Here is a 25,237-nt window from a genome sequence, read left to right on the forward strand (position 1 = left end):
TGCATTAAGCATCTGATATGTGAAGATTAATATCCATATTAGTAGAGAATATTTAATTATATCCTCATATTATTGTCCTTCTTTTAGTGCTCCCAATGATAAGAAGTCATACTGCTCCATAGAGGGAGAGTGGAATGGTGTGATGTATTCAAAATGGGCCACCGGGGTAAGTCTGAACCCTAGAAAGCAAGAAAAGGAAGTACATTCAAGAATAAAATTAAAGTAACATAGTTGCTTCCCTTTCAGGAAAATGCAGAATTCATTGACACAAAGAAATTGGGCATTGTTAAGAAGAAGGTGCGGAAATTGGAGGACCAGTTGGAGTATGAATCCAGAAGGTGTGTAGGCCAGATTTTTCTCTGCTTTCTAAATGCTGTCTTCTTTAAAGAGACTCTGAAACAGGATTTGCCGCAACGTGAAACACCTCCAAAGTCCATTTTCTCTTAAGCCACATTGCAGATTCAAACACTTTTTAATCTTGGGCTTGACTCTGTGACAAGTCATGGGAAACCAGCCTTAAAAAAACGCATTTAAATTTGTGCATTTAAGAATGAACTTTAATCCTGCTGGTTTTTAAATCTAATTTGTATTACTGAATAATGTTTCATATTTTTCCATTCGATCTGGGAGGGTTTTCTAAAGTGATTTGGAAAATCTGTGGTTGAAATGTAAATTTTTTCATTAAAAGTTATTGTGTGTAATAAACAAGACATATTTTAAGTCCTGCACCATTTCTAGGTCACTAATCAAAAAAGTAAATTTTTAGAGTAGATGTGTAATTATCTTTGCACAGAAGGTCAGGTGTTCTTGTTTTGCACATACTTGTGTACTGCTGTTATTAATACAAAAAAGGGGATGAATCAAATTCAACTTTATACTAAAATTGTTATTCTAATAATACAATTTGTAATGGAATAAACTGCATTAAATGAGAAAAATGCAAAATACCAGCATTTTCACTAATGGACTTTTGGACCCTGGTTGCACTTTATTTATTCGCTGATCTTCAAAAGGCTATTTTTGTGGCACGGCTCCTCTGGGGACCTGCTGAAGCGATGTTTTTTTCTGCTTGGGTACCTCTGTGAGATGATCTGATGCAGACCGTTGTTTTTTTTTCTATGTCTGGCTGTCAGTTTGTGGAAGGACGTGACAGTGAACCTGAAACTCAAGGACATTGATGCTGCGACGGAAGCCAAACACAGGCTAGAGGAGAAACAGAGGGCGGAAGCCAGAGAGAGGAAGGAGAACGAAATGCAGTGGGAGACGAGAGTGAGTGTGCTTATGTACACACACATTTGGAGGGGAAATCTGCTGTGAGAAATAATGAGACTCTGATAAATGACTCTGATAAATGGTCCTTAATTGGTTCCTGTTACTTATTATAGCATGTTCTTAAGCTGAGCGTTATGATGCGAATAGCTGGATGTTTATAGAGCCCAACAGTGCCTGACAATTATTCATTTCCTCTAAACATATTTCAACTTTTTCCAAAGCAACCAACTCAGCAATTAAAAAGTTAAAATCACATTGACTTATGGTTTCTATAGAAGCATATATCTTTGTTTAACATTTGAGCTCATGGTAGGCCTGTCTGTTGTTGCCAGACTAATGGAAACTACTTGTTCTAAGCTGATCTTTGGATGAAATCTGGGAAATGGATTTAAACATTGTAAAATGCGTTTAATTCTTATTGGTGCCTGAAAGCATAAGCAAATCAATCAGAATGTTTCATAATGGAACATTCTGTTCATATCTAGTGCCATACTATTGAGCTCTAATCAAATAATAAGGATGTTGGCCTCATCTACAGTTACGAGTTACAGTTACGAGATTGTCTAACATGAGTTTTCAAACTGGGGGCCGAAAAGGGATGTTAAAGAGAAAGTAAATATTTTTTGTGTAACTTTTGGAAATGTATTAATATTTTAAATATAATATAGACATTATAAAGACATATTATATCGGTAACACTTTACAATAAGGTCTCATTTATTAACATTAGTTAATGTATTACCAACTTACAATGAGAAACACATTTGTTACAGTATTTATTAATCTTTGTTAATGTTAGTTAATAAAATACAGTCGTTAATTGTTTATGTTCACATTGTTAACAGATACAACGTTTGATTTTAAAAATGTCATAGTAATGTTGAAATTAACATTAACTTTAATGCATAAAGTTTAACAACTAAAATGAAACCTTATTGTAAAGTGTTACTTATTGTAAAGTTACCATTATATATTTATATTTTCTATATATTATAAAGATAAGGTTTAATTATTTTTAATGCATGTGTGTGTGTGTATATATATATATATATATATATATATATATATATATATATATATATATATATATATATATATATATATACTGTTGCAATCAAAATTCTTCATCCCCCTTGACCTGCGAGACATTTTGCTGCAGAGAACAAAATTTAATTTATATATATGTATGTGTGTGTGTATGTGTGTGTGTGTGTGTGTGTATATATATATATACACATACACATACACATACACATACACATACATATACATATACATATACATATACATATACATATACATATACATATACATATACACATACATATACATATACACATACATACACATACACACATATATAAATTAAATTTTGTTCTCTGCAGCAAAATGTCTCGCAGGTCAAGGGGGATGAAGAATTTTGATTGCAATAGTATATATATAAGGGGCTCACTCATAGGCAATTATCATATTTGAGGGACATTGGCATCAAAATGTTTCAGAACAAAAATGTTGAATGTGAAATTGAAGCAGATTTGGATCTTGTTTTTTAGCAGAAACTATTTTGATGAAATGTTCTCTGAAGATATTAAAAGGTGCTCTAATGTAATGTAAAACATAATTCACATGAACTGAAGTGGCTTGCTTTCAGATCAATGCTTATGTTTAATGTGTGATTTGTTTGTTTCCCTGCAGCTGTTTCATGAGGACGGTGAATGCTGGGTCTACGACGAGCCTCTCCTGAAACGACTAGCATCGCAACGACACTGAGGCCGTTTCCAAAACCACAGAGTCTAGAAAACAGAACTCTCTCGCAAACCACTTTTCTTATTCAGCCTTGGAATGACTGATGAATGAACCCTTACAGCTTTGCATTTTCAAAGTTTGAACGAATAAAATACAAACTTAAATAATCTATACAAATAAAAAGAAAACCTCCCTGCTCGCTAGTTCAACACTTGCACCTCTCTACCACCCCTTGAGGAAGAAAAAACACCACAAACACAAAGAAGACGTGATCAGAAGCCCTTCAGCATCACAAATCAAACAAGCGCTCTCGTCTCGGCAAAAGAAGAACGATCCCACTGGGCGTCTGTCTCTTTCACTTCTGAGGGGTTGAGGTGTTTCTATCGAACAAAACTGAAAACTACAGCGTTCTGTATCTCAGGGAAGCAGCGGACTGAGGATTGAAGGCTGTATCTTAATGTTCGAAAAGCCTTAACGGTGGAATTACAAAGTAAACAAAAAGAGAACTTGGTTCACATACTGCTAGCTCCAACTATTTATATATAGAAGATATGATATATTCTTGTTTTCCATTTTTCTTCTTTCTCTAGGGCAATAGTAACTGTTGAAATATACATACTTGACGGCAACCATTCCCTTTATGTTCTACTCCATCATCAGCCTTTTAAGAGACACACTTTTATGCTACAAAAGCCACAATGGGCAAAATGTACCATTTACAACATGGGCCTGAAATTTGAGACACCTTTGCCATGGTTATAATCCATTCCAATAATGATTTTTTTGTTTTTGAGAATGATTTGATATGCTTTTTTATAGAATGCTGCTTGACTGTCCACATAATTTATCAACTTAGTATAAACTAAGACTGTCCAGTAGGAAATCGTAATGGTGCACAATAAAACCATTCGACAAATCTGTGCTTCTACTGCTGAGGTTAAGCAACGTTATCACAAATTGCCCTGCAATCTCTCTTTCTGTGACATGTCACGTTTTAATCCAAATAAATATGTTTCATATAGTCATGTATCATGAAGATTTGATTCTCTTCTTGAAGGTAAAATGATATAAACAGGCAGTAGACACATCGAGTCACTCAGGACAGCTTTTACTCTTGATGAATACGTGGAATGACGTCTATATACGTGGTGTAACACTTGCAACAAGCAAAATCAAAATGTATTATCCTTTTTTTTTACATGCAATATGAGCAAAACTGTCAAAACATTATCACTGTTATAGCTTAAAAAGCCATTTGCTCTTCATCTTCTGTGGTAAATCTGAGGCCTTGCCATATGCAGTAAAGTTCACTTTCGCCTAGTATTGCTTTACAGAGGCAATCCCAAAAAACATTTTCTTTGCCTGACAATTGATTGTACCAGATTTCCATGTATCAAAATATAATATTAAATCTCAGTGAGACCAATTTGTGTGAAAAGGTTGAATGCATTTCTTGTTCCAGACATCCAGACTCGATTGATGCTGTCTGTGATTTTATTTTAGGTCTAGGTGCTTACTTTCACTTTATTTCATTTTAAAAACCACAAGCATTTTTTCTAGCGACTAGAAATTAGTGTTTAAAAAACCTTTTTAGAAATTATGTAAATCAGAATGACTTAAAGTTTTTGGTCAAAATGTGCGGAAACCTTTTTCATCAGCACAAGTAAAAACATATGCAGTACACAATTTTTCACTGTAACTCTTCTTGTTTGTTATAACCTTTACCCTCATCTTCTCCTCGGGTCATTTTGACCCAAAATTAATTATATATAAAAAAAAAGAGTGTTCATCAGAGTGGTCCAAGACCTTAGGACTTGTGCACACAAAATATTGACTGGATTTGAGAACTTTATGTGGTTGAAAAAAAAAGAAGTAACAAATACTTCACTCACAGGTCATTTTGACCCCTATAGGAATGAATAGAATGTGAGAATAGAATTTTTTGTCAAAAAATAAATAAAAATAATCTGGCACAATCCAGAACAAACACAGACAAATGATAGCATGAGACTATAGAACATCCCCAATGCAGAACACAATTCTCAGTTTTTTCACACCACACAAATGGAAAATATAAGTTGAAAGAATGTGCTTAAATTATTTATTGATAAAAATCTAGTAAATAAAGGTAAATAAGAAGAAAAATAACAAAAATCTCCAAAACAATTTTCATTCAAAAATAGAAAAAAATTATATCAAAATGAAATTATGTAAGCTCTGGACAAAACAAAGTGTAATTTGGGGGATTTGGGTCATTTTGACCCGCTAGGGAAGGATTTGTTACAGTTACGGGAGGAGGAGGGTTAATTACGAAGAGTCTCTTGTCTATACACCTATGCTGTATACAAAACTTCAGTGATTGTTCTCAAGATAGAAGTGTTCATGGAAATTTGTTCTGCACACAAACAAAATGGGTGAAAAATAACTCTCATGCAGGTGACCAACATTGAAAACACATTTTGCTTTGTTCTAAAATATTGGCTAAAAATTGGTCTTTGTGGATGCAGTCTTTTTAAAGTGCTTTAAGAAAGATTTGTATCCAGTCATTGAAAATTATCGGGGTTTATTGATCAAAATGAGTGACTATATTTATTGAGTGACTATATATCCATTAAAAGGAACATTATCTGACTGTCATTCTCAGTAGATAGGAGCGTATCTAATCACTGGTGCTACACTTAGTATACTACACTAAGATTTAGCCATTTAAAATAGTTAATATTAATGTTTCTTTTTAGCATTGATCCGAATTCTCGTAATGGACATAATGTGCCAGTAAGAACTCATTGAACGCAAAAGGCACTATAGCGCCATCTTGTGTCAGTATGAGCAAAGGAATTTCCCAGAAACCATTGCGCTGTTACAGTATAAAGTGCAAACGACGCATTTACTCTGTCTCATTCTTCCGCCTCGCTCCATAGAGAAGGTAATGTTGTCTTCACTTCAGCGCAGTAATGCACTTTCAACGTTTATGGTGTAAATTCGATATAGATTTGTTTATTTTGATTATGAATGTGTTTTTGTTTCAATGCGTGCAATATATGTATACAAAAATCGCTTGTTAATTCGAAGTGTGATCCACGTGGTTTAGGCCTCGAATGAGCATTAAAATGCTTCTAAATTGGCTTTTTTTCGTAAATATGCTTTAAGGAAGTTTTTTTGCATGACGATAATAATTAACTAAGGTTTAATTCGTTAAAATGAACTTTAAAACCGCGTTGACATAGCAGCTAACGTTAAGTACTTCATGACCTCGTGGTTACTTGTATGATGAAGATTTATGTTGGTAGGGACATCTGATAATAACTGATGAATGCCAACACTTCTGACATGTATAAATATATAGTATGTGCCTTTTAAGTGTTCCATGCAAAATCTTTTAAAATAGATTTTTATTTTTATTTTCAGGCCCAGTGTCCTGAAGACTTTTGCAAAGGCGGGAGACAGCAGGTATATAAACTGAGTCTTGTTTTTAAACTCGGTGGATATTTGTTTTGCCTATGATTAAATAAATTGTATAAGAGTAGTGGACAGAAGTGATTTCTGAGACCCTTTACGCTGAGGCATTGCAAGGCTTTTATGTGAGACCTCAATGTTAGTCACAGCGTTGTGATCTTTCTTTTCTTTTTTTGCTTGCAGGAATTTGGAGGGTATCTGGACTGAAGCAGTTACGATGTGTCCAAGGTATTTTTTTTAATATGAAGTGTTTTCGCATTTATAATAGTGCGAATGATGACTCCATTTGCTACTCTTGAGTTCAAGCTGATGAAATTGCAACCACCAAGATATCTTATCTGAAGCACAGTGTTTGAAATTTAAGTATGTGATGTTTTTTTTGTCAATTATCTTCACCAATTTTTTTTTTTTTTGTTATAGGAACATGTGCCATGCATTTGAACTCAAAGGTAAGCCCTTTTTTAAGCCTATACAAAGTGCCTTTTAGGTTGCAGTCATACACTGTTCATGATGATTGTTATAAAACAATGGGAATCTCTCTGAAAAAGACTGAAAGATATTTTTGTACTGAAACAGTGATGGTTTAAGACCTCATCTGTTTTTTTCTTTCTTTACTCTATACTAATAGTGTTTACTATTACAGGTTTCTCAAGAAGCTGGAACAAGCTGTATGAAGATGCCATCAGCTGAGCATGGTACTAACTTCTGATATTATAATGCATGTGACTTCCTGTGATGCAAATGATGACTGCATAGTTCAGCTGAATTTCTGTGTAGAACATAATCCAAAGTCTTTCACCCCTAGCTGATGCATCACCAGTGTTTTATTTCAATACTGCATTAGTTCTTGCTCTTGTCTTACTCCGGTTTCTCTTTACAGCATGAGAACTGCATGAACTCAATCCTATCTGGTGAGTTTGAGACTGACCTGACTGCACCAGTACATGATGTGATTGAACGCATAGTTCAGCAGAAAATCTGTGTAGAAACTGCTTTGACTAAGTGTATCATGACCTTGTTACTTGTATGATGAAGATCATGTTGGTAGGGACATCTGAGAATAACTGATGAATGCCAACATTTCTGATGTGTGTAACTCTGTGTGTATGGCTAAGTGTATATGCAAAACATTTTTAAATGGATTATTTTCTTTCTAGGCCCAATATCCTGGAGACTTTTGCAAAGGTGGCAGACAGCAGGTATATCAACCTTGAGTCTTATTTTAAATGCATTAATGAATTTGGTTTGCCTATGATTAATATACATGTATAAGAGTAGTGGACAGAAGTGATTTCTGAGCATTTTCATTCTGAGGCATTATAAGGTTTTTTTGAGACTTCAATGTTACAGAATTGTGTTATTTATTTTTTATTTTTGTGCTTGCAGGAATCTGGAGTGTACCTGAACTGAAGCAGTTACAATGTCCAAGGTGTTTAAGTTTTCACATTTAAAATAGTGTTGACTCTATTTGCTACTCTTGAGTTCAGGCTGATGAAATTGCAACCACCAAGATATCTTATCTGAAGCACAGTTTGATTTAATATTCTTTTGTTAATCTCTACCAATTGTTTTTGTTCATAGGAATGTGCAGAGCAGTTGAACTGAAAGGTAAGCTTTAAAAGAAAAAAGCCCAAATTGTCTCTTCTGTGCCAGTCATGCACTGTTAGTGATGATTCTTATATAAAACAATGGGAATCTCTCTGAAAAAGACTGAAAGATATCTTTGTACTGAAACAGTGCTGGTTTAAGACCTCATCTGTTCTTTCTTTACTCTATACTAATAGTGTTTACTATTACAGGTTTCTCAAGAAGCTGGAACAAGCTGTATGAAGATGCCATCAGCTGAGCATGGTACTAACTTCTGATATTATAATGCACATGACTTCCTGTGATGCAAATGATGACTGCATAGTTCAGCTGATTTTCTATGTTGAACATAAATCCAAAGTCTTTCACCCCTAGCTGATGCATCACCAGTGTTTTATTTCAATACTGCATTAGTTCTTGCTCTTGTCTTACTCTGGTTTCTCTTTACAGCATGAGAACTGCGTGGACTTGATCCTATCTGGTGAGTTTGAGATTGACATGACTGCACCAGTACATGATGTGATTGATTGAAAGCATAGTTCAGCAGAAAATCCGTGTAGAAAAGCAATATCTTTCGCTCCTGACACATCAACATGCAAAAACTGAGATTTGCATGTTTTTACAGTGATCTAATTTCTGGTTTCAATTTCTTGCAGTTCTTTAATCTACTGACTGGCTGTGGGTAAATCGGCAGCTGTCTGAATGGTTTTCTGGGTAAGTCTAGTTAAAGTGACTTGAGGGGCAACTAAAGTGGTCTCAAACTGATGAGTTTGAATCAGGTCTCTGATCTCATTGAGGACAAGAATAAAACCTTCTGATTAAGACCAAGAAAATGTGTGCCTTTTTTCTTTCTCAAGATAGACTGTTAATGGATTTTCTCATTTAGGACTGATGCCCTGTGACATGCTGATGATTATCACCCATGAGTATGTAAGTATTTTAAACATTTCGCAGCTGACATGATTATTGACCATTATGATGAATTGAATATCTACTGACTTTACCATGGAGGATGGATATTAGCTCTGGCTGATCTGGTCACATGACATGTCTAAGTTCTGATCCTCATGGTGGCAGTTTTCTGTTCTAACAGGTGTCTGCTCATTGACAGGTACAGCGGTGAAGGCTCTGTAATGCCATGTGGATTTGGATGTGACATGCATTTTTAAAGGTTGGTTTGTAAACGTGCAATATCTTCCATAGTTGGGTTTTATGATGCTTTGCAAATGTCTGACCTGAACACACAATGTGGACAGTCTTTAACTGATTAAACCCAGGTCCTAGATGGGGCCAAATGTTGACTCTGTGACCAATTAACGGCTGTTTTTTTTTTTAAGGTGTTCAAGATTATCCAGTGTTGCTCTGAAAAATCATCATGTCAGGTATGACATCACATGTTTCTTTTTTTCTTGTTTTTTGCAACCTGTGATGACATGATTCTGCCAAATGAATCTGCTGATTATACCCCTTACCGTTCCATATTGTCTGAGGTTGACTGACACCACTTGGACCTTGTATGTTTGTTTTAGTTTTTTTTTTTTTTTTAAATCTGCTTTTCCTCTCCCCTTACAGAATGGCGTTGACTGCATTGCCTTTCTCTTCTGAATTGCTCTTTTACAGGTTGGTTTGTTTGCAAACATGTGCATTATCTTCTGTAGTTGGGGTTTGATACTTTTCAAATGTTTGACCTGAGCTCACAATGTGGACCGTCTTTGGCTGCATCTACATTGCATGGTTCAGGTTTAATTTAATATAACATAATTCAATTCTAATGTAATCTTGTCGGTTACCAGTCAGTCATCAGTTAAGGGGGAAAACAAAATGAGCATCCCTTATGTCTACCTTGGGTTGTTTTGCCAAGTATAGTGTAAATGTAGATGGCAGACGGTTCAAATAAAAAAAAGCTGGTTATCAAATGTGGATCTAGTCAGTAAATGGGAATTGGGCATCGAGACCTGCAGTTAGGCCTGTCGTGATAATCAATATATTGACTGGTGCACGCTCACAGCTATAAGGCAGTTTCACACGGGATGTGGCAGACGTGAGAGTCTAGTTCATTCTAGCGGAATGCTTTTTTTTTTTTTTTCACTGCATGGTTTTTCCATTTGTTTTTCTATGTAAACAAGTTTGATACTTGCGCTCATCTTGTGCCTAATTTTTGTACTCTTAATTTAAGGATATGTAATTGACAAGAATTAAGTCTACTTGTATTATGCTTTTGACTATTCAGTGTCAAATTCTTAAATGACAACTTCACTTATTTCTGGGACAACATGCATAACCCAACAAGTATTTATTGTGACAGGCTTACCTGCAATGTAAATGCAGCCATTGACTGATTAAACCCAGGTCCTAGGTGGGGCCAAATGTTAACTGACCAATTAACTGCTGGTGTGCTGTTTTTAGGAGCTCAAGATCATCCTGGATTGCTCTGGGGAAATCATGGAATCATAAGGTATAACTTGCGTCACATGCATTTCTTTGTTTCTTGCAACCTGTGATGACATGATTCTGCCAAATGAATCTGCTGATTATACCCCTTACCGTTCCATATTGTCTGAGGTTGGCTGACACCACTTGAACTTTGATGTTTGTGTTTTCTATATTAAATCTGCTTTTTCTTTTTCCCTCTTTCAGAATGGCAGTCTGCATTGCTGTTCTCTTCTGAATTGTTCCAGAGCTTCAGTTCTTGTGCTGTTTTAAGTCACTTATCCCTTTTGATGTCATTAAATCTTTTCAATTTTTTTTGCCAAGTTTGTAAAGTGTCATTACTTCAATAAAGTGGTATTAAAACCAAAGCTCATTCTAATTTTTTTTTAAAATGCTTTACTTGTATGATCCATTTGTGGGTTGGTTGACCTTTCAGTGTTGACCCTTTAAAAGACCTTTCAGGTATTTGGTAGTGTGCAATTAGATACAGAATGGGGTTTTTATACTTAAGACAAATTCTCTTAAATATAAAGCATCAAGTATTTGGAACTATTCTGAGTTAATTGCTTCTAAATGGTAAAGAATAATTTACTAAGTCATTATGACAGTACTTGTTAACTGACAGTCAATTATCAAATGTCGAATTTGGCTTCCTGTTAGGATTTGCCTGTTGAAATAAGGCAAAATAAAAATACCAAAGCTTTTTTCCCTTTGTACCTAGCATTGACCGATAGACAGACCTCTTCGTATACCGTATACGTGGCAGAAATGGTAAACGTAGTGTGCTGTCTAAATTCAGCACCTTGAATTTGGACCGCATGAAAAAAACATCAAGTTATCCTAAACGGCAGAGATTGGTCCGGATTGATCAACGCTTAGAATTTGAACTGTTACCACGTGACAACGCCAACGTTCTACAACGGCTCTGCGTTCTACGTTAACTGAAATTACTTATTTTTAATATTTTAGTAGTCGTAATTTAATAGTAATTTAGTTTTTATTAGTCATTGGAGTGATAAAAAACGAAAGGGGGAAAATACCCTTTTTTTCTTTTTTTTACTGCGCTAAGCACCGCCCACTTTAACCCATTTCATTCTACCGCTCATTCCACTCTCGTCTCATTTCTTGTGCGGCCTGCCGTCAATGAGACTCCAATGTATATATAAATGGACTCTACAGTTTCATCTAATAGCTCAATGTTACAATCTTTGCAAGATCTATATTTCTGTCGGCACCGATGTTTTCAATCGTAATCTTGCTCTCACTCCTGGCTGTTTCGGCTGATGCCGATTTTTTTCAATTCGACAGCATTTCAAATGTTTCTACCTATTATTTCAATTACATCTATTGCAATATATGGGAAGGCGACTGCCAACCACACCAGGATGATGCGACACAACAAGGTAAAGCTATAATATAGACTAATATATTTGATGTGTTATAAAGTACAATATGTTATATAGATTTTGGATAAACAACGTTTTTTCGTGTATTTTGCTGCAAATTATTTTCATAAATACATGTTTAAATTTCCTATATGTACTTAACAGAATAGTGTATCTGTATTCGTTATATATATCATAATGCATGAATTTATTATTAATAAATAATGAAATCTATTTTTATGCATTATAATAAAAATGCATTTTATGTTGTAGTATTAGAGTCTCGTTTTGAATAATGGCAGTATGTGTAATGACTGTAATGTAACCCACTACAGACTTGTGTAACACTCTTCTTTTAAGTGCCTACTGGCAACATTTGGTCAGGGTTTCCCCAGTACTACACTGGCATGCTGACTGCTTGGTACTGCAGCCTGGGTCAGTGCTGTGATTCAGGAGACTGTAGGATTACAAATAACATCACAGGTAGAGCCATCAATGTTGTGCATGCATTATTTTATTATAATTATTAATTATTTTTATGAAGAAGTGATCTGGCAACCACAAATGAAAATACACTGGTCAAAACTGAGAACCCTTAACATTAAATCTGTGAACAATGGATAGAGATTTTTGTGCATAGAAAATTTGCTATATTATCTTGTTGACTACAAAGAAACATTTTCTCTTTTTTCCTTGACCTATGCATATGGATGTGTGTTCAGGATTGGAGAGGGATCTACAGGTGAATCTCCACGGGCAGCACCTGGCCCAGTCTGTGGTTCTGAAAGCCATTCAAGGATTCATCAAAAACCCTGAGTCCAACAAACCACTGACTCTGTCCTTTCACGGCTGGTCTGGGACAGGCAAGAACTTTGTGGCTCGGATAGTAGCGGACAACCTTTACCGGGATGGTATAAAGAGTGAATGTGTGCGTTTGTTCATTGCCCCATTCCACTTCCCTCACGCGAGATTGGTGGACGTGTACAAGGTGAGCAAAGTTTCAACGGTTGACATGCACATGGCTGCCCAGGTCATGGTCTGATTCAGTAGTCGTTTGTTGATTTAGTCCACTTATTACAAACAAAGTTTTAGTCTTTGGTTACATTATAATCTGAAACATTAGTATAATGTTTGCTGTTTTTACTATAATTCATCTGCTTGGATATATTTAGTTTAAAAAAAAAAACAGGCTCACGTAAGCAGGGGTCCAATATAATCACATAATTTGGGCTTCTGGGAAATGTTTATTGGACCGCTGCCATTAAAGCTGTGGTACGATTGTATGATTATGCAATTCAACCTTGATACACTTGGATAGTTCAGTTAGAAAACCTGATTCAGTGGACAGAGATATTACATTGTGTACAATTGATTCTTTCCTGTCCAAATTTTGAAATATGCACGTACGTGTCCGGAAATCCTGAACTTCACGGTAGTGTTTGTATTTGTGTGGGTGTGTTTGCGACTAGGGCCAACTGAGAGAAGCCATTCGAGACATGGTTCTGCGGTGTCCACAGACTCTCTTTATCTTCGATGAGGCAGAAAAGCTTCATCCAGGACTCATCGACGCCATAAAGCCCTACATGGACCACTATGATAATGTGGATGGGGTCAGCTATAGGAGAGCCATATTTCTGTTCCTCAGGTTGGTGTGTTGGCTTCATACAGCCATTAGTTGTCCATGGAACTCACTTATCTTGCAGTTCTTAAGCATGGTTCTTCTAGGAATGAACAATCATTAAATAACAATCATATGTTTACTTACACCTTTCAGAATCTGAAAAAATAAAATAAAAAAGATCCAATTAACATTTTCCAGGTTCTGCAAGGTGTATGTAGATGTATGATATACAGTAGTGGCCAAAAGTGATGCCTGGAGGAGATAATAACCTTTTAATAACCTTAAAAGTTTCATTAAAGCATAGAAATATGAGGTAAATATTTTAAATATTAGGGAAGAACAAAACACTAAACTTGGTAAAAAGGTGTTGATCTGACATTTATTTTGCAAAAAAGGCAAACTACAGCTGCAGGTTTAATTATACTATGCAGAAAATGCATACATTGACTATAACATAAATGTTTCTGCATGTTCATAATGAATTTGTATTACAACCTGACCAAACATTATGTCCGCACAATTTGGCTTGTGTTATTAATGTGTCCTTAATGTCATGCTTTAGCAATATCGGTGGTGCTGCCATCAATGAGGTGGCACTGGATTTCTGGCACTCGGGACAGAATAGGGAAGATATCGGCATGGAAGACTTGGAACATCTTCTGCGAGCTGAAGCCATGGAGGCAGAAGGTAGCTGCACACTGTCAAACACATCATAACTGAACATATCTGGTTGCTTAATTTCCATATATGCTTTTTTTTCACTATTGTGTGAGATGTGGTCACCATTTTTGTATTTTTTATATTTTTATTACCTGTGCTGTTGGAAACTTTACATGAACAGATGTCTCAGAGATGATGCATATTTAAATTCATCCCCTTTTACAGCTATATACATACAGATCTATGTCTTTAGTCTGAGATTTTCATTATATATGTTTTTCACCTGTGCAGGAGGTTTTGCACAGAGCGAGCTGATGTCAGGCCATCTTATTGACTTCTTTGTACCATTCTTGCCGCTGGAGTACCGGCATGTGAAACTGTGTGCACATGATGCATATGCAGCTCGTGGCCTTCAGCCGGATGAGGGAACGCTGGATGAAGTGGCCAAAGCCATGCTGTATGTTCCTAAGGAGGAGAAACTCTTCTCTGCACAGGGCTGCAAATCCATTCCTCAAAGGATCAATTTCTTTCTACCATAACAGAGCGTTACACAAAATCCCAGATTAAAGAAACAGAATATACTTGAATGAAGCAGAAATGACTGCTGATATCGGAAATGCAAATTATACAACACTAACAATGCAGAGAAAAAAAAACACAGTTTCAACTCTATATCTTACACTCTGAGAGAAAGGGCAGGAACAAAAGAGCTTGTCATGACAAACCCTACTGTAATGATATTTAAGAACTTTTTATGTACATCTGTCTTAGCTACTTCTCCCAGGCAAGCAACATTACATGTATTGATCTGAACTTAAGCAACTTAACCTCTTTGAAAAATATTTTATTTACAGTAATGCACTTACAATGGAAGGCTATTATGACAGCAGGCAGAACCACAATGTTTTTTAACATTTGGGAATTGCTCTTTTTTACTTCTGTAATATGCATTTCTGAGCTAAACAGGAAAAGGAAAAAAAAGTAAAGTGGGAATTGATTGGCTTTCCATGTAAGTATTATTGCCAAATGTATTTTAGTTTGTTTCCACAGTCATTTTCTGTTGGGATTGACTATATACCACTAAGAAGCTAAATTTTTATTTAATCTGGAATGTTTCTTTAAAGTTGCTGTTTAAGAACGTGGTACATTTTTGGCATATTTCAGTAATCATTGTCTGCATTAATGATCACAATTTCAAGACATGTCTTGAAATAAACAAAAAAAAAGTGTTTAATACATTTATTGTATACTTTTTTGTGTGTTGTGTATCTTAAGGTGTTGTGTTTTTTGTTTGTTTTAAAAATTGGAACTCAATTAATTGTCACTTGTGTTTTTTGTTTGTGTTAATTGATGTTTCCATTTTGAACACATTCTGATGTGAAAATTATTTGAGTTGTTGGGGAAAAGATGAAGAATGACGTAGAAAAAAGAGCTAGAGGTACAAGCTTGACAAACATGAGATTGAAGAAATCATTGCTTTACATTTGAGGCTTGATGTAATGCACTATTTTCCCCCCTCACAGGCCTGTATGTATTTTTTTGTAGTTTGCCCATTTGTTAAATTAACTTCTTCGCTGTACTCAAGACATTTGTCATGCTATAGTAACATGCATCTTTGGTAATTTCCTTAGCACATTAGCTTTTTGATTTTACTTGTCAGCCCTGATAATGTTACTGAAAGAACTAGATTTTATGTCACCAGCTAAAATTAAAACTTTTGTAAAGGTTTTGTCTACAAATAATATCAGGCAAGTGATACCAAGAAGGTGCCTATTGTTTGTTATTTTTGTTTGAGCAAGCTTAAATTCTGCATTACCATTTCCCATTTATAACACCAGTGGAAAATTTTTAAATGCCCTTGTTACTGATATTTGAGGTGGAAAAAAAGAACGAAATAAAAGTTACACGTGCTCTCAAAACTCTTGACATTATTTCTATATAGATTTTGCAAACAACTAAATCACTTGCTTGGTTTAATAAAAAACTGAAAATAAAAATCCATTACATTAACAAGTAATCTTTTTCCTCTTATGAGCATATTTCTATAGGGTTTAAGCTTGAGGGTTCAATCTTTTTAATGAACGGGCCCAAGTCAGAAGCATAGACTGTAAAATGGTCAGAAGTAATTCTGAAACAACTATTTACGAATCGAACTGTACGATTCGTTCATGAATCGAGCTGAGTCAAGAGCAATTTTCGAGTAAACAATTCATTCATAGAACCAAGCACCGTCTCTTTAATAGCAGAAATAAAGCTACTGGAAATATTCAGTAATAATCACAACTTGATCCTATGACAGTTTCATCAACATATATACGACACAGACTTGGTTGTAATAAATAACATTTTATTAAAACGTGCAAAAACAGGGTAACACTTAACCTAAAACCGCGTATAACTGGTTTTCAAATCTGCAAAACAGTAATATGTACCTACATATGGCTTAATTAGAAGATGTTAGCACTGACTGAATCCGTTTTCTAAACTGGTTCATTGAACCGATTCACTGAAACGAGTCTTTCCAATTCCCATTACTAGTGTCTGCCAAACGCGTGGTCAGCTGGCATTGGCTAGAAAGGACGTTCCACGGCTTTCCACAAATTATCTGATTGGCTGACCGGTGTGACGCTATCGTCTCCACCCGCCGTCCAATCAGAGCCAGCCATCTGTTCTCAGTCTAGAGGCGAGACTGTGCGAATGATAGCAGCAGCGGACAGTGATTTTGCAGGCATGTAAAGATCCAAACAGAGCTCATAATATACAAGCCTAATATTTCTTTTTAAAACACATTTTCTTTATATTTTACTATTCCACCCCTCCTAAACGGGGAATATATTTAACTGCAAAATGACAACGTTATCCCTACTGTTTATGGCCGTGTCCATCGCTTTGATAGCTGCAGAATCATCTGTTTATTTCCGAGAGCAATTTGAAGACGGGGGTGAGTTTGAAAAATTTGTGTTTTGATGCTTTTTGTATATTATTTGTGCTCTCTGTGGCTTTCGAGCATGTGATGGATTCACCATTAGACTTGAAATGATATGTGGTGGAGTCACCATATGCTATTGCAATGGCTTGGCAACAAAGGTGGGTTGTATTCATTAAATTATAACAACAACAACAACAATAATAGCAATATGATAACTTAAAATCTTAAAGTATTGGTTTAAATAGGTTATCTTATAACAAATAGTCAAGGCAGCAAGTGTGAATGACGGTCGGTTGAGCAAACGTCCTTGATTTAATCTGATTTTATTCCTAATTATGCATGTATGCATGCTGATAATGGTTTTAATTTCACATTCATGTCACATGCACATTTCAGACACCTGGAGGAGCCGATGGATTGAATCCAAGCATAAATCCGACTACGGCCAGTTTGTGCTCTCTGCAGGCAAATTTTATGGCGATGCCGAGAGAGATAAGGGTGAGTGATGCTTTATTTGTTACAGGCATGAGGTAATTGACACTGCTTTGCTTGAATTTGTGGTTTCCTCATTATTTTACGCACTAAATAATACGCGGGGGGAGGGGCTACGGAATGTGACGTAATGCCCTCTGCTCTACTGAGCTGCAGACAGGTCACACACCATCTGATATTTACTGTTTCAAAACATTACAAAGCCACGTGTAGTAGGGCCAGTTGCCCTGCCACAGATTAAATCTAGTCCAATTTGTATAGCCAACTTACTGCTTTGCTGAAATTGAGCAATGTGTGCCTTGTCACAAGATTCATCATGCATTTAAAGACCACATGAAATCAGAATGAGAGTTTTGTGGGTTTTAGTCCATGTGTGTTCGCATTGGAGGCCATTCTAGTGTACTCCTAAACATTGACATAATTGACACTAAGCAGATATTTCACATTTAAATTTGTCATGCAAAATATTGATGACTCATCTTGCACTACACAGTACTTGTCCTTCCCCTTAATACCACCTGCAGCCAAGAAGGTCTATAATACCTGAAAATGCAGGAATACCTCAATACAGGAAAGAAACTGTCCTTGCCAGTAGGGCTGCAACAACTTGTCAATAAGATTGCCAATGAAAATAATCGGCAACAAATTTGATTATCAATTAATCGCATCTGCGGACTGTGCATAGAGCGCAGTACAATGAGCACAATAATTATGACTAAAATATGCATTTTTCTTCTTGTTAGACATTAAATGTTACATGTAGAATTTTAAACCTACAAGAAATTGTGTTTTTATGAAAGCAGTAACAGTAAATAGAATATCATAATGGAGTAAAACTGTAATATGTTCAGATGATTGAATGCGTGTTCCTCCTACCTTGAGTCATGCCAGTTAAGATTTAATCATTTGGTTTTCTTTATTGTCATTTTTAATTTACTGATTTTAAGCAATCAATTTAAATTTTAGCCCATTTTTGCTCAAAATGTTTAATTGCACATAGCCTACATAGTACATGGATACATTCACTATATTTGTTTTCATTGCATTTGAATTGCACATTGTTTGGAGGACAGCATTGGACAGAATGTTGAATAACAATTCTTTAAATAATGTATTAAAATTATTATTTATTTTTTCTAATTTTTTTTTTTTTTTAATCGTATTAACTGAAGAAATAATCAACAGATTAATTATCAAAATAAACATTAGTTGCAGCCCTATTTGTCAGATGATTTTAATAACTGAAAAGTTTGAGTTATGGTTGCTGTTACTCAGGTATCATATTGTGAACTTTCAGGTCTTCAGACCAGTCAGGATGCTCATTTCTACGCGCTTTCATCCCGCTTCGCTGATTTCAACAACAAGGATGAGCCCCTCGTGATCCAGTTCACTGTAAAACATGAACAGAGCATTGACTGTGGTGGAGGCTACATCAAACTTTTCCCATCAGACCTCAAACAGGAAGATATGCATGGAGATTCCACCTATAATATCATGTTTGGTGAGTATTTCATTAATTACTTGTTTCTATTGATGAGCATCTTAAATCTGATGTGAAATCAGACCAGTCATGTGCATTTGGACGCACAAGGTGATTTAACCCACACGTTTATCTATTCTAGGTCCTGACATCTGTGGCCCTGGCACCAAGAAAGTACATGTAATCTTCAATTACAAAGGCAAAAATCATTTGATCAACAAAGACATTAGATGCAAGGTAATCCTATTGTTCATTTATTTTTTGTCCCATAATGCACCATGGCACCACTCCTACTAGCTCATATACCATGTATTTTGTCATCCAGGATGATGAATACACCCACCTGTATACGCTAATTGTCAATCCTGACAACACTTATGAAGTCAAGATTGATAATAAGAAGGTAGAGTCTGGATCTCTGGAAGAAGACTGGGACGTCCTGCCCCCCAAAAAGATCAAGGATCCCGAAGCGAAAAGGCCTGAGGACTGGGACGAGAGAGAGAAGATCGATGACCCTGATGACAAGAAACCAGAGGTAAGGACTTGGTGTTTGTCAAGAAACCAAACAGATCTTGCTTGTCGCAAAACAGATTAACTGCTTATATAAGCCACTGTTTGGGATAAATATGCACAGATCACCAAGTAAATCATTGCAACAACAGCTGGTCTGATATACAGTATTAAGTTATATGTTCCTTGCTAATATGTTCCAGCTTTGTGAAACTTTGTCTGTGTGTTTCTGTAGGACTGGGACAAAGCCGAGAACATCCCTGATCCTGATGCCAAGAAGCCTGATGACTGGGATGATGAGATGGATGGGGAGTGGGAGCCGCCCATGGTCACCAATCCTGAATACAAGGTACTGACTTTTCTTTAATTGTGCCTCCCTTAAAATACTTAGTCACCAGGTAACGGAAGTAGCGACAGATCTTTTCCTCCATATTGTGATGTACTGTATATTCGAGTGAAATTGTTTATCGAAAAAAGAAAAAAGTCTTTGTTCTATTGCTTGGATGGATGCAGAAATGAATGAAAGCTATTCTGAGGGAATTGTGAAAAAATGTCACAATTGTGAGATATAAATTGAATTTTGAGATTCACAATTACTATTTATTTATTTTAATTTGTGGCAGAAACAAGCCTCCATAGATCTGAATGTGAGCTTGAGGCTGATTGTAAGAAAGGGTTGGGATTTATGTGGGCAAAATTATTGGAAATGTCCAGAATATGTCAGAAGAACTACAATTAAAAAAAAGAAAAAAAATATTTTTTTATTTAATGAAATGCATACATGGATAATTCATTCAGAATAAGATCAATAGCATTTAGAAAATAGGGTGAATTTCTGCTTTAACCTGACTTAAATATTGAACAAAGATGCAGATAATACCTAAAAACATGGCTTTGTCACAGTGAATACTGGGTCTGTTTGTGGTTTTATTTTCGAAATTGAGTTTTTTATCTTTTCCAGGGTGAGTGGAAACCCAACCAGATTGATAATCCTGCTTACAAGGGGAAATGGGTGCATCCTGAGATTGATAACCCAGAGTACACTGCTGACAGCGAAATCTATAAATACAATAGCATCGGAGTGATCGGATTGGACTTGTGGCAGGTACATTAGCAGTTTTCTTACTTTGGGTCCCAAAGACAATTACAGTTTTCATATATTTAATAACTTGCCTATTGATGTGCTTTAAACCAACTTTCCTTGTATTTTATTTTATTAGGTGAAGTCTGGCACAATTTTTGACAACTTTCTCATTACAAATGACCCCAAACTGGCAGAAGAGGTTGGCGATGAGACTTGGGGTGCCACAAAGGTACGCTGCTTTGATTATTATTGCTCCCTATTAAATTATTTTCCACTTAATTGTCGTTTTTGATAGTAATTTCTCATGTTCATGTTTTGTTGTTTTTGTTCCTCTCAGGATGCTGAGAAGAAAATGAAGGAAAGTCAAGAAGAGGAAGACAGAAAGAAGCGTGAGGAAGAGGAAAGTACAAGAAAGGAGGAGGTGAAGGATGAAGGGGAAGATGAAGATAAGGAAGAGGAGGAAGAAGAAGAAGAGGAGGAGGAGGAAGAGGAGGAGGAAGAAGAAGAGGAGGAAGAAGAGGAAACAGACTCTAAACTCAAAGACGAGTTGTAGATTTCAACAGGAACTTGTGAAGAAATGTCCCATGACTAATGGGGTACAATACAGAGAACTGGACTAATGCTGGACATTCCTTTTTGTTGTGTGTCGGATGAATCTGGCAAGATTGTTTTGTCCCTTTCCACTTCTACAAACCTATTTATAGATTAACTTTTTTCATCATTTTCATTTGCATGATGTCAAGCAAAGTCCCCCAAGCGTTTTCAGTCAGGAAGATTTGAAGGGAACCAATATGAAAATCTTTGTCTGTAGTGTGAGATACGATCCATAAAGATTCAATGCTCATGTTTACATATGTCAGATATCCTAAGAAATTCTGTAACATGAAACTTGAATCATAACAGTCATCAACTGGTAGCTACAATTCTCAGAAACTAGTATGATTACCTCAAAGAACATTTACTATATTTCATTGATAATGTGGAGCAATTTTTAGGTACCGTTACCATCATTTTGTTCTCATTTCACTTCTGTTACAGAATATGGCAGGTTGTTTCATTTTGGCTTGACACATTTTTACGTTTATGTGTGTGTGTGTGTGTTTTGGGTTTGAGAGGGAGTTCTCACTTTATTGCATGTTTCATCTTAACCCAAACCTCAAATTCATAACCACGTACTTGCTCTTAATATCAATCTATTAGAGATCAGGTTCTTGGTTGTATACTTTCCTGAACACACAGTGGATCTCACAAAGCTGATACGGTTTTGATCTGGATGGTCAGCAAGCAAACTTTTATATCAAATTAAGAATTTGCGTGTTTGTCCGAATGTGTGGCGAAAGCGAATCAAGGTTAACAATGATTTCTCTCAGTTGCTGTCAATTGTTTGCTTGGGTTCAACGGAGTTGCTGAATGATTTATTCAGCAAATGTGGTAATAAAGGCCTGGCTGAACCTGTGGAGTAAGGAAAATTAAAAAATGTGTGTAAGATTTCAAGGGTGTTGCAAGGTAAGTCTTCTATTATTCTAGTAACACTTCTCCAACAGATTTCACAGCCATTGTGAATATTGCACTGCTTCAATCAGATACTTCTCCCAGCAAAATGGATTGTGACCTTTTTTTTAAAGATATATTTTGTACTTTTTGTGTTTGAAGGATGTACCTTGACATATTGAGAAGAAAAGCTCTGGTATGACAGTTGTTGTCCAATAATAAAACTACAAAAAGAGTAACATACTCAAGTGTTTTCTTGACTGTATTTTTTGAGAACATTAAATAATTTACATTTCTTCAGCACTATTTTCACTAAAGTGGCAAAACTCAATTTCAGTGGTTTCCAATGTTTTTTGGAAACTGAATTACATTTTTTTTATTTCACTTAGTAAAATAATGAAGCGTATTACATTTCACAACATACATGTTCACTTTTTAGAATATCGGTTGGAGGTTTATAAGTAAAATAAGGTCTGTGGTTAAAAGTACTTCTATGTTTTGACTATGAGTGACATTTAAAAGTAAAATGGAGGAATATGTTATCAATTTAATAATTCAGACATTAAAATGTAAATAAATCACTTTTAAATTCACAAATTAGCAGACAAATTTAAATGTAAAACCATTTAACGTATGTTTTAAAATGTAGTTAAATAAAAATGTCTCTTTTAGCACTACAAACTGAACCGCTCGTATTAGCCATAGGTATTAGCTTATATCGCCTCCTCATCCACTGATAAGTCCCGCACCAGGTTTTGGTGCTCTGATCCACCGAGAACTCCAGTCCAGTGTCTGGTGGTTTTGCAGTGCAGAGCCATGGGTGGAGTGTGAAATCCAGCTCCCCCTCTCTGGGTGTAATTTGGGCGTAATAGGTATAGCTAGAAGGTCCAACCACACCCTAACCATAACTCTATCCCTCCACCCATTAGACCCAAAGAGGTGGAGCTGGGCATAATTTGGCTGTACAGTGAGCACCAGTGACCAGAGAACTTGGCGGACCAATCAGCCGTGACCCACCGCCTACAGATCCACTGAATAATCCAGCGCCGGGTTTTATTCAGCCTCAATCCACAGAGTAATCCAGCACCAGGTTTTGTAGCATCCCTATATTGCCCATTGCCTATCGAAACGCAGGATGAACTAGTGGGAACTGAAACACTATGGCTGCCAGTCTCTCCCTGACTCAGGTAACCTCCCTTTCTACACAAATATAACACTCTCCAAATCACTTTCCAGCTCGTTTCACACGCCTTTCAGATCCGTTGAGCTTTAAATTTGCGCTTTAGGGCGAAAAACGGTCACACTCCGTTGTCTGGTCGCAGCTATTTAAAGTTGTTTTCAGCCATTTGCTTTGGGAGAGAAAAAGTTTCAGTGTGATCTTTTGGGGACTTGCGTAAGGGCGTAGCTTACGTTAGTGTGTCAGTGTTGAACTAGGGTGGATAAAACTTTATTTATTTTTCCAGCTTTTGCATGTCTTAAGATGATCTAAAGTGACTGTAATTCTTTAAAGAACAGCTTGTATTTTTACATGTCTCGGCTATGAATGTGTGAAAGTGCTTGTAAAATATGTCTTTGCCTATATGGAAAAATTAGAGATGCTGAAGTGATTAAATACTACTTCGATTTATGGCACTAACTTTTAAATTACAATATTAAGGGCATCTATCGCTGATATCTGACATTGGTATTTTTGTATTTAATGTGTGTTTTAGTACACTAAACCATGTAGGCTATTTCTAGTGCCATCGCAAAGCAGCAGGAAGTTTTGCTACACTGCTAGCTCACTTTTACTCTCTTCGTCCATTAATTTATAGGAACTCAGTTAAGCGTTATCTTATGCAAATATGGTGTTTACTACCCTATTTCAGTCATAGCGTGTACTTTTCCCTTTTTATGTATTTATTTATTCTACCCATAACAACTTTTTTTCCCTTTTGGCTACAGTCTGAAACTAATTAGCCAGCTAGCTAAAGCATATTTGACACTCGCTAGCTGGCTAAACAGACTATTAGCCTTCAAAGAGTTGTATGCTACAGCCTTAATAACATCTTAAATAGTCAGAAATCTCAATCCAGTTAAGTATGAACTTTTTCTGATGTGGTCTTAGCATGTTATGAGCAAATATTAATGAAACAGTTTCAGTGACACTCATGCAGATGTTCAAGAAAAGAATAGGGAGATCTGACAGCATTTGCATTACATGCATGGACTCACTTAACTGTTTTAATCGTCCAGAGGGATTCATGCATTGATTAGATTGATGGTCTGAAATGTTCCTCACTTGCATGTTACCTTTTTTTATTGCTTTAAGAGTAACACTGTTCTCTAATGGAAAGGGTGGTTGAATAGTTGACCACATTCAGCTGATAGTATGCTCTGTTTTAGAAGCAAGGCACACATGCATGAAATATGCATTGCGGTATTACCTCTTTAGGCAGAGGAACAGACACGTCTGACATATCTTCGTTCTGTTCTGCTTTCTGTTAGGGGTTGGTGATAAGACCAAATTCTTTTTTCACCGTATGAATCATTTTAAATGTCATTTGTGTAAATAAAATGCTTCATTAGTGCAGCCTTAAACCTGTCATTGTCATGACAGAAAATATATATTACATAAAATTGTACAAAAATAATCATAAAATTCCATCAATCAGTGTTTAATAATTTTATATTTTCAGTATTAATTTTACCACATTATTTCTGCAATTGTAATGTGTGTAAATCTATGTGTGCAGCATTAAACAGTCTGTAAATGCACTTTCTGTGGTATTTTTATGTAGCTTCGATGCTGACTTGCAGCGTAAAGACAGCATGAGAATAGGATTCCAAGATAGTTTTGTAGATTTAGTAAAGATGATATTTTTTTCATTGTATGTTTATCTATGGTTTACTAAGACTTCGCTCTGTAGGAGCGTGGTAATTGTAAGAACATGCCAGAATAAGTCTCAGGAAATGAATTGGAATCGCAACAGCCTGAAAGGCCAAAATGGTTTGAGTTCTTTTTTTCCTTTTAAGAAGCGTTACAAAAACTCCTACTCCTTTCTCAGCGGGACAAGGAAATGTTTGGTGGCACTTTGCTGAATATTGTGTGCCA

General features: G+C 35.9%; 4 protein-coding genes and 1 long non-coding RNA gene across 11 annotated transcripts in view; all 5 read left to right on the plus strand.

Moving 5' to 3' along the window:
• The window catches only part of osbpl9 (oxysterol binding protein-like 9), a 33,807-nt gene extending 29,363 nt beyond the window's left edge, over positions 1-4,444 (plus strand). For all 6 annotated transcript variants that reach the window (XM_084086462.1, XM_084086463.1, XM_084086466.1 and 3 more), the window contains 4 exons: positions 88-166; positions 247-338; positions 1,134-1,269; positions 2,968-4,444. In XM_084086462.1, the coding sequence (XP_083942588.1) occupies positions 88-166; positions 247-338; positions 1,134-1,269; positions 2,968-3,042 (382 nt within the window). In that variant the 3' untranslated portion in view covers positions 3,043-4,444. The remainder of the gene's footprint in view (positions 1-87; positions 167-246; positions 339-1,133; positions 1,270-2,967) is intronic.
• Positions 4,445-5,872: 1,428 nt separating this feature from the next.
• On the plus strand, positions 5,873-10,859 carry LOC311065755. Of its 2 annotated transcripts, none has more exons than XR_014602964.1 (18): positions 5,873-5,944; positions 6,427-6,468; positions 6,658-6,702; positions 6,895-6,923; positions 7,118-7,169; positions 7,355-7,385; positions 7,632-7,673; positions 7,861-7,903; positions 8,056-8,082; positions 8,274-8,325; positions 8,512-8,542; positions 8,718-8,775; positions 8,948-8,991; positions 9,173-9,232; positions 9,399-9,443; positions 9,634-9,681; positions 10,468-10,516; positions 10,699-10,859. It is a non-coding gene; the product is annotated as an uncharacterized lncRNA (long non-coding RNA). The 2 variants fall into 2 exon arrangements; XR_014602965.1 differs by having other exon boundaries at positions 5,881-5,944; positions 9,155-9,232.
• A 735-nt stretch (positions 10,860-11,594) lies between these two features.
• tor3a (torsin family 3, member A) lies at positions 11,595-14,850 on the plus strand. Its single transcript, XM_084086476.1, has 6 exons — positions 11,595-11,894; positions 12,237-12,359; positions 12,599-12,864; positions 13,346-13,521; positions 14,060-14,184; positions 14,449-14,850. Exons 1-6 carry the CDS (start codon positions 11,729-11,731, stop codon positions 14,694-14,696), a joined length of 1,104 nt encoding a protein of 367 aa, XP_083942602.1. The 5' UTR covers positions 11,595-11,728; the 3' UTR covers positions 14,697-14,850.
• A 1,971-nt stretch (positions 14,851-16,821) lies between these two features.
• Positions 16,822-22,386, plus strand: LOC311065747 (calreticulin-like). Its single transcript, XM_084086471.1, has 9 exons — positions 16,822-17,098; positions 17,483-17,584; positions 18,876-19,079; positions 19,201-19,295; positions 19,384-19,593; positions 19,804-19,917; positions 20,530-20,673; positions 20,789-20,881; positions 20,990-22,386. The coding sequence occupies exons 1-9, from the start codon at positions 17,005-17,007 to the stop codon at positions 21,203-21,205; spliced, it is 1,272 nt and encodes a 423-aa protein (XP_083942597.1). The 5' UTR covers positions 16,822-17,004; the 3' UTR covers positions 21,206-22,386.
• Positions 22,387-23,107: 721 nt separating this feature from the next.
• The window catches only part of eps15 (epidermal growth factor receptor pathway substrate 15), a 34,087-nt gene continuing 31,957 nt past the window's right edge, over positions 23,108-25,237 (plus strand). The window contains exon 1 of the mRNA XM_084086439.1: positions 23,108-23,330. Coding sequence (XP_083942565.1) covers positions 23,304-23,330 — 27 coding nt within the window. The 5' untranslated portion in view covers positions 23,108-23,303. The remainder of the gene's footprint in view (positions 23,331-25,237) is intronic.

The sequence above is a fragment of the Abramis brama genome (genome assembly GCF_963993115.1).
Source record: "Abramis brama genome assembly, chromosome: 16".
In the NCBI taxonomy this organism is placed as follows: Eukaryota; Metazoa; Chordata; class Actinopteri; order Cypriniformes; family Leuciscidae; genus Abramis; species Abramis brama.